This window comes from Vanellus vanellus (assembly GCF_965231255.1).
Source record: "Vanellus vanellus genome assembly, chromosome: 7".
Taxonomy (NCBI): domain Eukaryota; kingdom Metazoa; phylum Chordata; class Aves; order Charadriiformes; family Charadriidae; genus Vanellus; species Vanellus vanellus.
The window spans coordinates 6097386-6110642 of record NC_138912.1 but is presented as its reverse complement, the minus strand read 5'-3'; the positions used below and the strand labels follow the sequence as shown (position 1 = coordinate 6110642).

The window sequence follows — 13257 nt, the reverse complement described above, 5'->3', positions numbered from 1 at the left end:
TTTGTGTATGTCAAGTAAGACAGAGGGACCCAGTTTTCAGCAGACTCAAACGATCAGACACTTTCGACCTCAAGTTGAGTTACTGTGAGCGCTCAGCAAACTTTGAATTCTCAGACCCGGCTCTGAAGCCACACGGACCACGTCAGAAGACCTGTTGGAAGCTTCAGCCTTAACCTTTCCCCATCTGTTAGAAGGGGGATAAACATACCTACCTGCCTGGCAGTACGTTAAAACTTAAGAGTGTACCGCGGCAACGCGAGCTGTGCTGTTGCTGTCACAGAAACCACTTGTATCTTTATGTATCTTTAAAGGGCGGATCAGCAAAATTCAGCAAGAGCATTGATTGTTTTGCAGGGATTTCCCACTCTCATGAGCCTGTTGAAGCCCAAATGTTCACTGCTGTCCCAACACCATGGCCCAAAACGGGAGTCTCTCTCTGAGCCCGTATTTACCGGAGTGATCAGTTTTAGCAGCTCCTGGCAAGGCGCTCGCTCACTCCTTCCCATGCCCACATGAGGACCATGAGGAGCGCATGGAAAACCCCCCTCTATTCAGGTTCTCAATCATTTGTCACGTACCGGTACAGCAAACACAGCAGAACAAACCCATACAATCACCCATCTGTTTTTACCCTCCAAGAAGTAAATTTGGATAGATAGATCCATGTACAAGGCTATCCCGTGGTCTGGACCCACGCAACACTTCTGCTATATTACACGGCATCTTTGTGGCATCGCTTCAGGTGTCTCACCAGAAGTTTTTAAAAAGTTAAAGATTCAAGATCTGTTTAATAGTAGGAAACATTAATTTCTTTTACAATGGAGTTTTCCTGAAGCAAATCAGATTAGTGTGGAATTTTTAGGACTAGAGGGGTCCAGAAAAATAACTCTATTTCTCTCAGCCCTGTTTCATTTCCTTCATTAGCAGCCTAACACTCCACTATAAATAAACTCTTCCGTTCCTCAAATATTTATAGCGGTTCTTACAATCAGTGCAAACTCAGAAATCCTGCCACCCCCCTCTCTAAATAAAAATACAGCTGGATAGAAAATACAGGAATAAATCCTTTAACAACGTCTCTCTCAGTATAAAGAAAACATTCCAAAAGCAAGTCTTATAATGATGCTAAGAACGATAAGTGATTTATTTTTTTTTTGCCCGAAGTGGCAATTACTGTTAAAATTAATGAAGTAGAAAAGCAAAGCAAATTTGTGCATGTAATCAAAATAGAAAATCAGGTAACTATTGAAAATTTAACTGCAACACTAAGAAATTGTTACACGGACTGAAGTGAATTAGGGATGCAAGGAAAATCACTGTTAACGTTATTTGCTAAAACCAGGATCACATTAAAACAACAGAAGACTTTAAACAAAGCCAACGAAAGGAATTAACTACTACACGCAAAGACCAAATTACATTACAAGTGTATCAGGCAAAGGCGGAATTACATGTTGGCACTGATTTAATAAAAGGGTATTTTCTCTGGATCGCTAAACATCTTCCACAAGGCAATAGAAGGTGACCACTATTGGGCTCTACCCACAGTTCCCACAAAGTAAAAGTCAACCGTGGCAAGTCAAAGCCAATCAACCGTCCTAACCAGTTATATCGGTACCTCAAATGGAGCAAAGTGCCTTGATTTGACCCCAAACGGGCAATGCCTGCCCAGCAACTTTGCAGCCAGCACGGTCACTTCTCATCACGCCCACCTCATGGACCTTCTCACATCTAGAGAAGCAGTCGTTGGCAAGCACAACCTCTCAACCACCGGCTCCGCAGCTCGCCCGGGCGAGCACAGGCTGGATGGACCCAGCTCCAGGAGAAGCTCCCATCAAGGCAGAGCCCAGGACCGGGGCATCCCAGTTGGTCAGGATCCAGCCACCACCAGTTCCCCAAACAAGGCTGCTTCCTGCAGCCACATTTCTACCGCATTATAGTGCAGCTCATCCTCTGGTTTTCTTGCCTGTAACCCCCTTTCCATCAACCCTCACCCTTTAAAAAAAGACTTTGCTCCTGGAAAAGAAGTGCTCCGATAAGGCTCATATACCACAAATGCACAGGGAGGAAGAACTTTGCTCTACGGAGGAGGCAGGAGCAGAGAAGAGGCCAGGAGAATGCAGGCAGGGATGGAGAGAAGCGTCTCGGTTCTGTGCCACGGAGAGAGGGGGAAAGGAAAATCCCCAGGCTGGGAGAAAGGGCTCTGCTGGGAAAGCTTCCCCTCGCACAACCCTCGGCGTAACCTGCAACGCCGCGGCATTACAGGGGAGCGTGGAGAAAAACATGCGGACATCACATGTTAGAAAACGCTTCAAGACATCCTACCATTTTTCACTGGGTAGTAGCAACACATATTGGCAGCTCCTCAGTACATTTAAGGGAGAAAAAAAAAAAAAAGAGAGAAAAAGGCAGCAACATCCACAAACTGTAACACTCCCCCTCATTTTGTGCTTTCATGCAGCGACTGACCCTGTTAACGCGCAGCATTTGTCTTTAGCGATTAAATTACCAAAACCTAAAAGCAGCTTTTACCGCTTCTGTTTGTCTTGAGAGGAAAAAGCATACAGATTCGCTAAAAGCAAGAATGAACGCAGTTAACGAGTATATACCACCAAGCGCCGAGTCCTCCTACAGACCGTGTCCATCGCATCCCCTCTTTGCCGACGGGACAGGTGGACGTCGGTAGCACCGCTCTTAAAAAGATCACAGCAACAAGAGGGCAGACTCCGGCGCGTAGCGGTAACGAGCAGCAGGGGAACGGGTGGGAATTCCTGATTGCTTTTAGAGCTCTCATTAGTGAAGAAAATATCCTGCTGACCCACACTGCACTCCACTGCAAATACATTACATCTAATCAGGCAGATCTCCTGCATGCGAAATTGAAATTAGGCAGCCCAGGGGACCACTTCACTTCAGGACTCCTCAATTTTTATTTGGACTTATCTAATACAAAGAAATACAAAAGTAGTCACCTCCAAGCCTGCCTGACCAGCACCTCCGGCAGACAATAGCGCGCCTGAAATGACCACATCAACATGCCCCCCCCCCCCCAAAAGTTTTTCAGTACTATTGTATTTGACCTTTAATTAAAAAACACTTCTAGGCAACATCCAATTTTTGCTGCTCCCTTGAGTGGGTTTCCACTCTACAGGATTTGATGAATTTGAACCTTGTTTCATCCTTTCTGAAATTCTTCAAGGCATGAAAAGAACAGCATGTGGATTACATTTAGATAGTTTTTGTTCTCGGTGCCAATTTACCGTTGCTTGGCCCAGAAGAAATTGTTTAAAGGGTGATAAGGAAAAAAGCCATAAAGCTTCCAGTCACCTGACTGGAATTCAAGGCAGAATAGCAGCATCTTCAGGGCTACCCAGGGGTCTCCAGAATAAATTACCACTGGTGGACCGCGGTGCAACCATCACAACAGCTGCTGCCTTGCCAGCACCAAGGCAGGGTTATAGAAGCCCCTGAAGTTTAGGGCTACCTCTCAAAATCACAATTAGGACAAGGCAACAAGCACCACCAACGTATTTTCCACTCCTGCCAGCAGGAACTGATGATGATCAGCCCTTAGCTTTGTCAAATAAAGCCCCAGGTCAATGTCCTTGGATGTGAGACTCCAGAACCAAAACGAAGCACCTCTTTAGGGCAACGAAGGGAAAAACGGAGTTGCCAACAAAGCCGTGTTGTGGCGAGAGAGGACTACTTTGCAGTGGAACCAATCCTGCACCTTCCCCACAAGCACTAATCCCTTCAACAAAAGCTGGAAGCAATAAAAAGCTATGCAGGATGCAGTCTGGAACAAATCTACCGCAGTGTTTTTTCAGACGGTTAAAATATCTGTCAAGCGAGAAGGACACCAAACGCACACGCTGTGCGTGCCTTCTACTTCGCAATACGCCCGGGGCAAATGGTCAAACGCCCATGCGTACAGACCAGCGCCCTCCTCTCCCGAGGGGGCTACCGAGCTGCTTACAGCCTCCCTTGACTCCAAGCGAAGTGGTATTTTCTCGGCAGCCTTGAAAATTAGGCTGGATTTCCTCAGCAGCCCTTCTCTGCCTGCACCGGAGAACCTTGGCCTCTGAAAATGGATGTGGAAGGGAGGCAAAGAAGATAAAGAAGCTGAAAAGAATACTTACCGTCAGTAAATAAAACAGCTCTAAGAGGTTTGCTTTAGTTTTAAATATGCAGGAATGAGAATGCCAAGGTTCAGTTTCCTGTGGAAGGCACTACAGCCATTTCCTGCCTCATCACATCATAATTAACATGCCAGGACAGCTGGACTTTATCAGAATTGTTTCATCAAAAAAGCAACAACCTTTGAAGACTATGGCCTTTTGTTTCCATCAGTAAAGGCATAACCAGGCCAATTTCTATTGCTTATCCTTAATGATCACAGCTGTAATTTGTATGTAAATTATCAGTCAAATTGTTTTCGATCTGCAGAGCTCAAACCACGATTCAGGAAACACTTAAAGACTTCTTCTCTTAGAGAGCAGCAACCAGGGACACTTGGGAGGTCCTGCACTTCCCCGGGCAGGAGAAGGTGGTAAAGGGCATTTGGCCATTACACACCGCTGCCCCCCACAAGCCACACTCGGGGTGGACTTTGACTATTCCTCAACTCCTCATTCACTTTTCAATCTGCCTTCCAGCAGTTTCTTAAATTAGATACAAAATCCAGAAGGGGAATGGCAAATAATACTGATGGGAAGGCTTAGAAGACGCTCGATACACCGTCCCATCCCAACCTTCCCACAGCTCTGATCCTGCCAAATCGCAACCCTCTTTCAGCAAAGTTGTACTGATCCAACCGAGTTACTGTGACACAACTTCTCATTGAAAACAGACCGCTTGCAGGGACGCGGGGCCACCAGCGCTCGTCCGGTGCCAGCCCAGACGCCGGGAGGACGGCTGCCCTGCTCCGGGAGCCCCCCTGCAGCTGGCAAGAACTTTGCGGGAACCTTGGTAGGAGCAATTTCACGAGGACTTTGTGCAACAGCGGCAACCTGTCTGCTTGCCCTTTCCTCCCTTCTGCACTGCCCGAGCTCGTGCTCTCCCCACCGCCCGAGACGTTCAACCGTTCACGCTCTAGAGGCATCTTTCATTTTGAGCAGGGAAAGTGCGACCGACCCCTGCTAAAGTACACAGCCCCTCCCCGGCCGACGGAAATCGTCAATGGCCTTTCACCAGCTCCTGAATCAAGATTGATTAGCAGTAGCTTAAGATGATAGCTCACGTTACAGGAACGTCACTAGCGTTCCAGAGGACCCCGCTGCGTAGTTCTCCCTGTTGTGTGGATTCCTTACCACGATGTTACAGAGCGCAGTTGTCCCGACATCAAGTCCTTTTCTTTTTTCCACGCCATAGGTGCTTCCAAGATCCATCTGTGCTCACAGTGAATCTCCAAAGCCACCAGCACGGACGCCCACGCACCAAAAATACCCCGAGCCCTTTTTCTCACCAGCTCTAAAGCGATAACCCACATAGGGATGTTTCCTAAAAGGAACATCTACCCCTTTCAGGGGAACACTAACATCGCCGGGGCTGGTGGGTTTGGCCCAGCCAACTTCTTTTAAAAGCAGTGTCCCTTTCCCAAAATCGCCAATTATCTTTGCCACCGCATTCCTTTGTCAGAGCAGCCTCCAGCTGCTTAATCTCAGCCCCTTCAAGCCGCACCTGTGAGTCCGACGGGGCTAATCACGCTAACAGATGGCAGCGGCCAAAACAGGCAGCTCAGAACTTACATCGTTTTAAAAAGCATCTAATGTTTCACAGCTTCAGAGCAGGGGCAGTTGTATACCACTGGAACTAACCAGGGGAGCTGAAATCGGGCTCGTGCTTTATCATCTGAACCAGGGCTTCGAGCATACAGTATAGCTGCCAATTCCTAATCAGGCTGACGAGCAAACATGCTACCTGGCTGCGGCGTTCGGCAACGAGCTGACATCTCCCGTGAAGGATTCCTGTGTTCTGCGTGTTATTGACTTCGCAAAGCACCAGCGATAGCAAACTACCCGTCACCGCGGGGGGTTCGCAACAGTGCACAGGGGCATAAGGAACCAATATGAATTTTACATGGGTTTTTTTTTTTTTTTCTTAGCAACTGCTCTATTTAGAGCCTATTAATAGCTTCCCAAATTCTCCAAAGGGACTGAAGTTTAACGTTCAGCTAGGTTTAAGACTCTTTTAGCCCATTTTCATCATGCCTAAGTAACATAAAATGTGGTTTTAGTGCTGGAATGCTTTCTTTGCGACAAACCTTGAGGTCCTTCGCAGACAAAAGAACCTCACTGTCTCCAAATTCATTCTCCCCGGGGAGATTTCTGCCGAGATTAAGGATTGAAGGATTTGCCTCATTACAACTTAATTTCATTTTTAAAGTTTCCATACCACCTTTTAACAAAGTGAGCTGGATCTTTGTTCCTTCTGTTAAATTTCAGCTCGGGTTCAGGGAAAGTTAGTTCATCTGAGAGAGTCTAAACCAGACAAAGACTGAGCTTCGACTCAGGAAGAAAGGAAACTGCAGAAAAGCCAGCGAGAAGGGAGAAAGAAAGTACAGACCAGTAAAGCGTGTTTAGAAGAATATTAGTTTATTTTTCTTTTTCTTTTCCAAGTTATGAACTACGTGAAACAGAAAACAGAGGAGGACAAAGATACCCCTATGTGACAGCCCATGCGGTTAACAACCAAGAAGCTCTGAAGGCAGGAGAGCGAAAGACGGGACACTCTTTTCCACGTGGATCTTGCTAGTGACTCCTGGCAGTTCGCTGTTACTTACTCATCTGGTTGCTGTCATTCACAAAGTCCTCGGACCCATCATTGTCGTCTTCATCATCCCCAGAGGAAAGAGCATCTGCGCATTAAAAATAATGAAGTCTTTAAACCAGCCTGGTTTTTTACAGACAAATAAACCAACACGCTGCATCTTAGATTATCTATCAGGGAGAACAGATGTTATGGTAGCTGCGCAGAAGCTATAGAAAAAGAAAATCCAGCCACAAAATGGGTGTTATTCCTATAAAATGCTAACAAAACTAGCTAATAATCCTGAAATGCTACAAAGTTACCAAAGGGAGCTTGCTGGCTCCAAAAATCTCTTTCCACTTACAATTTTTATTTTTCTTAACAACATTCTTAACTGAGTGTCTCCAGAACGATTTATCCCCAAACTTAAAGGATGTAGGACACCCCTTTTCCTCTCCTGATGCGGGATGGGGGGGTGGGGGGGGGAATTGTATTCATTTTATTGGCTTTATCATCATCACGGCGACTCTGTATAATTCCATCCTGTCATAGTGGCACAAAACAGAGGGCTTTTCAGCAGCTGTTAGTCACTGTAGATCCCGTGAAGGAAACGGAGTATATACAAACCGAGTCCCTTTCAGGGTCAGGACAAGGGGGAAAATACCTGAAATAACTACAGAACTCAGCTCTACTCGCTGCGCCCGAGCGGAGTGTTTCACGTTATATCATAATGTGTCTTTACATCACATTTTACAGCTTCTACATGCAAGAAACCTGTGTTTAACTCACTCACCTGTAACATTTACAATGAAGTACAGGGTATCACTGTCTAGGGTCCTAACAGCAGTGCAAGCATAGAGGCCCGAATCTCTGGGTGTAGCATCCTTAATTTGTAAGTACTCCCCAATAATCACTGTCCTATTGTCGGGCCCCAAAGGGACCCCATCTTTAGTCCAACTGATCATGACGGCGTCTTTCAATTGACAGCGCAACTCAAGCGGTTCTCCTGGAAGTGCTGAATATACATCTGGCTGAGAGATTTGGTATTTGGTTGGCGGCTCTGCGAAGGTGGAAGGAAAGGAGGAAAAAGAAGAAAGAGAAGGGAAAGGAGAGAATTTCCAACAAAAGTCAGTGAAGGCCCTTTTCATCCACAGAAATCAAGTTACGTTCAATAAAAAAGTTGCATCCAGATTAGCCCAGCAATCCGTATCGTAGAACTGAACCATATGCAGCTACGGGATAGGCTTCGTTTTCCAGAAGTCCACCACAAACAAAGATCATTCCCTTTTGATCGGTGTCTCGGCACGTGTCTTGTCCCAGGTGCCACGCAAAGGCACAACCCTTTGTGAGCGCTGCTGAACCCGGGGGCTTCAGAGGATTTGGAGGTACCAGGAGGAGTTCAGAAAGCAAATTCAGTTTCATATCTTAACATTTGTGTCTATGATTCAAACAAATATTTATCTTTCCCCATCTGATTTTGTAAATTCCTTTTCAACAAAAAAAAACACAACAAACAAACAAAAAAACCCCACCAACAACTGAAAAAAAGCTGTGTTGGAAGAAAAGGATGGCCAAAAAACCCTTCGCTAGCTAAGCTAATAAACATGAGTTCCTATACACAGCATGTAGGATGTCCTTTATTTTTCTGCCTGCACCTTTTCTAACGTCTGTACATTTGCCTTCTACACTGCCAACTCTGCTCCCGGTGACAGTAACTTTTTTCTTTTTGCGTCATTTCTTATTTCACAGCCTCTCCTGAGCAGAAAACAGCAGAAATCTGGGGACACAAGTGAAGCTTTCGAAGTTCAAAACAAAATGGCTCATCCATCAGTTCCCTTTTGTAACCAAATCATGAGAAGAATGTCAAACCACAGATTTTTTCCAAAAAAACATCCTTGGAAAACTACGTCTGCCTATAGTTACCAGGGCTTCATCACCCCCTTCCAAGGGAACTGCAGCCCTGGGCACTCAGGACCATCACCACAGGGACAGTGGGACCCCCTGTGCCACACTTGAGCTGTGCCCAGTACAGGCACTGCTTTTGTAACTGGTTTCTCCCTACAACCACAGTATCCCTCTCCCACGAGCCTCCTGGCCTCGCCAAGGCCGGCATGAAAAGTAAATAAGGGAGAGCAGCGTGAAGGCATCTTCTGTTTGCTCAGGAGGAGGGTGACACCGCACAGACAGCTGCTCCCCGGCACACGTCCTTCCCCGCGCGGGCACCAACTGTGCACCCCTCTGTGCACGTGTAAATAAAGCACACGCCCCTCTCTGTTTGTTCGGGACTCCTCGGTGTGCACCCTTGCTTCTAAGAATACAGAAACCCGTGTGCCTCCTCCCTGGGGCACGGCCTTGTCATTGCTTGTGTCACACCTCCAACAGCCAAGTCTGAAACAGCGTCACATCTGAGCTGGGCTGTGGACAGGAGTTTGGAAATGCTGAAGACAGTAGTTTAGTTTTAGGTGGCCCTGAGAGGAGCAGGGAATTGGGTTTGATGATCATAGAATGGTTTGGGTTGGAAGGGACCTTAAAGACCATCTGGTTCCAACCCCCCTGCCCTGGGCAGGGACACCTCCCCCCAGCCCAGGTTGCTCCCAGCCCCGTCCAACCTGGCCTTGAACACCTCCAGGGATGGGGCAGCCACAGCTTCTCTAGCTGCCTTGATCTCTTCATGACCGTTATATGGGCCCCTTCCAACTCGAGGTAGTCTGTGATTCTACGAGTACCAGAAGCGGCCACCACAGTGGGACTCTCATGCATTTAAACATTGGGTTATATTAATGTATTTGAAAATAGAGTGCCCAATTTGTCCTCCCACTCATGCTGAAATCATGTCATTTCGAGGAGTTCAACAGGAGCCTGACAGAAGCAAAGGGAGAACTGATCCACGGATGTGCCCTTGCCAAGCAAGCAAAGCTTCCCCTGGCTTTTTCCCCAGGGCAAACACAGTTTTTCAAGCAACAGATCTGACGCAGCACACCAAGAAGGTGGCCAGGAGAAGTACTTAAAACCATCTGAACAAGACCAATTATGGAGACTGTAAAGATACTTGGATTTAGATTTTTATAACGAGGTTGCTAAACTTTCTTGCATGCAAAGTTCCATCTCAGAATCTAGGAGAAGCTACAACACAACTTTATACGCCTTATAAACTAGTTCAGTCTTGCTGATACAGCCACGAACGCACAGAGCTGCAAGGCAGGTGTTTCACTGAGTGCTACACTATGCCGAGGAAATCTATTTCCAGAAGGAGCATGGGCTCCTTTCTACTTATATTTTGTAACAGTAAGGAGTATATTTGAGTCTGCTTGAGATTTCTTTAAATTCAGATTCCACTGTAAAATAAATAATAATAATAATAAAGTAGCCGAAGCCAGCTAGCTAATTTACTTTCAAGTTTTTAAGACTTCTTTGTAACACTCTACCTGCAAGGAAAATTTCTTTTCCAGAGTTTATGCTGTGCCAACAGTGTACAGGAGTCTTTAAAAATCTCTTTGTTTAAACTTTTTAAAAGCCACCGTGGGTGAAGATAACTCAACCTCCCTTCGAGTGCCTTAGCGGCTTTCGCTGAAGCGCCCCAGGGAAGTCGCAGGATGGTCACGCAGGTTGCGGCGCCCTCCTGGGCAGATCGGTTGTTGGCATACAGTTACAAGGAAAGCAACTTTCTACCTCCCATCCTGTCTTTTTAAACTATTATCCCCAAATTTACACTGAGCCTCTCAACACGAATCCAAACCCAAACTCAAGAACTGCAATTTATTTCAAAACTACAAAAGAATTGCTTTTACAGGGAAAATTTCTAGTATACTGAAGAAAACCAAGTTTCAAATAGATATTAGCATTTGGTGAATATTATGGTCCTCTGTTTCTTTCTCTCTAGAGTGTCAGGGAAGATACAGCACAAAGTGTTGTCATGAAATAATGAAGTCATGTTTGGAAATAGTGAGTTATTTCAGGTAAGCCTTTGTGTTGCCAAACTAGAATGTAGCAGCACTTAAGACTGTCACTTTTTATAATGTTTGCCTATAAACTTTTTCCAGTGCGGGTTTGAAATGGTGCCCAAAAGCAAACAGAGAACAGGTGGGGTTCTGAGGCATGAGTCTGCCCAACAGCTTCACTGCAAAAATCAACCAGTTTAAACTGTTAAAAAAATTCCCGACATCACACAAACAGCTCAGGCTGCAAAGTTAACTCTCTCTCCAGGACACCGCAGAAGGTTTTTTACACTGCTCCAAAATTTAGGGACAAATTCTGAGCTTATGTGCGCACTGTACCATCACATCAGTGGTTCTCCTGGGGCTGACAGCAGGATTCTTTCCCCCACTTCCACGTCTTTTGAGAAATAATGCTGCAAGTCTGCTCAGCCCTCGCTTGTACCCATCCTCCTCTGGTTTTGCCAGCATCCTCTTGAGTTTTCCCTTAGTGCAAATAGCGGGATGGGAGAAGGAGGAGACAGCCCTGCAGAGCCTCCAGCACCGAGGAAGGCTTGATGATCCGGTATCACATCCACGGGATGTGAGCCAGAGCTCCTCCAGCTCTCTCTGAAGCTCTGCCTTAAATCTGTATCCTTCAGCCATCTCCATCAGCCCTTGGCCGGGCGAGCTCCGCACGGCCGCGGGAAGGCGGCACGGGATGCCTTTCTTAGCAGGTCCTCCTGCAAACCCTATAACGGGGGCATTAGTTCCTACTGCAAAGGTGCGTTACCCGATGTGAATAACACCTGTCCACCACCCCGGTAAAAAAACAAACAAGCCGCGAAGGCACCTGTAAAATTTCTGGTGGTGTTCTTAAACACTGGGGGACAAGGGAGGGCACGTTGCTTCTGCTATTGTCCGCGCTCAGCTACATCCTTATTTGTAATAGCGGCGCGCACAATGTATTTTAACTTTATAGGTGGAGCTGTTGAACAATACCGCCGTGGAAAACCAAGCGGCTGTTAAATAAACAGACGTGAACTTTTTCTTCGCCCGATCCTACGTTCTCGCAGCGTGGTTTCTGCCATCCAGCCATCAAATGGGGTAAACACTGTTTGTATAAAAGCCCGGACCACAATAGAGGACTGGGGACATTCTGAATGCTCTATTTCAGATTATTACGAGATAGGCAATTATAATCCAAATCATGCTTCTGTCCAAGATTTGGTCACTGAAGCGGGAGATTTATACTTCCTTAGGTTTTAAATTATTATTTGTCTCCATTTATTAAAATGTTAACAAAGAGCTGCTTATCTTAAGGCTCAAGGCCCTTAGTTACTTAGTTACAGAGCCAAATAATTAAACAATCAGCTAATAGCTAACCCCAGCAAAGATTCTCACACAACTCTCCATAACACAAAAGCCTCAGACCCCATCAAGCCACTTTCCCTTCAAAAGGCTTTAGTAAATAACTAAACCCTCACCGTAGCGTGCCCAGAAGGGTCAACAGACCTGACCCGTCAAGAATCCAAGAGGTTCATTGCAAAACGGAACGCCCCCACAGGGAACGCCAGGCTGCCAACCACCACCACTCCTGCCTCTCCTGCCCCTTCTCCTCTGTCCTCGCACCGAGGCAGACCCAGCAAGACCACGTTGGATGAGCCACGTGCAACGGGGACGTCGAGCCATGCCCGAAACAGAATAGCCGCGGGCCCCGCGACCTTGGGAGCGGAACCCAAGGCTGTAGGCGCATTCCAGGAGGCAATTTCTACAGGATCGGGATGCCCAGGGATCACCAGTCAGGTTCACAACCTTCCCTCCCACCTCCCAGGTACAAGCTGATGGGCTTCTCCCTCAATTTAAGTTGGCAGGCTAATGCCAAGAGTAGCTCCATGTCCTCTTCTGACGGACGATAAACCCAGCCTACAAAAGAAAGGGCCACCGGTTTAAACAAGCAAAGAGTCGTTCCTGGCCACGGTGATGATCTCCCATTAACCAACAGCAAACCAAAGCCGCAAAGGCTAAGCACATAAAACAGTGTTTGCAATTCATCCATCTGCTGCTCCGAAGTCGCTGGATTCCTGCTGACTTATTTGTACGGCGTTTCCGTCAGCTCTGCCCAGCTCTCCTCCGCCGGGCATCATCGGGAAGTCTCTCTGCTAAAAATCTCTCTGATAAAATACTTTCCTTTCCAAGTTACTACAATTCCTTCTATAATTTCAACACACACACACAAAAATTAATAAAAATTTTTAAAATGGCCTTGTCACCAAACAACACTGCGAAGAGTAGGAATCATTCCTCCCCTCTCTAACGTACAAAAAAAAGAATTAATTGTTCAAATCTGACAAAAAGATCTAGGCCTTGGAGAAAAACTTTATCAAACACAAAGCACCAGAGATACCCGTGAGAGTTACAAACACAACTATGTGGCAGATTCTAGATCTTCTCTTGTTCCGTTAAAACAAGCTCCTGGGCAGCTCTGTTTGAAAGCAGTGACTTCCACAAAAAGTTAAGCAGCAGACTCTCCAAAATAAATTTGAGATAATTTTTCCTGGCATTTTCTTTAACCCTGTCATCCTTATTCTGTAAGGAC

At 46.3% G+C, this 13257-nt stretch overlaps 1 protein-coding gene across 3 annotated transcripts in view; it reads right to left on the bottom strand.

Annotated features, from left to right (window-relative positions):
• The window catches only part of FGFR2 (fibroblast growth factor receptor 2), a gene marked incomplete at its 5' end in the record, with an annotated part of 82139 nt that overhangs the window by 58368 nt on the left and 10514 nt on the right, over positions 1–13257 (bottom strand). For all 3 annotated transcript variants that reach the window (XM_082486500.1, XM_082486501.1, XM_082486502.1), the window contains 2 exons: positions 6782–6856; positions 7541–7807. In XM_082486500.1, the coding sequence (XP_082342626.1) occupies positions 6782–6856; positions 7541–7807 (342 nt within the window). The remainder of the gene's footprint in view (positions 1–6781; positions 6857–7540; positions 7808–13257) is intronic.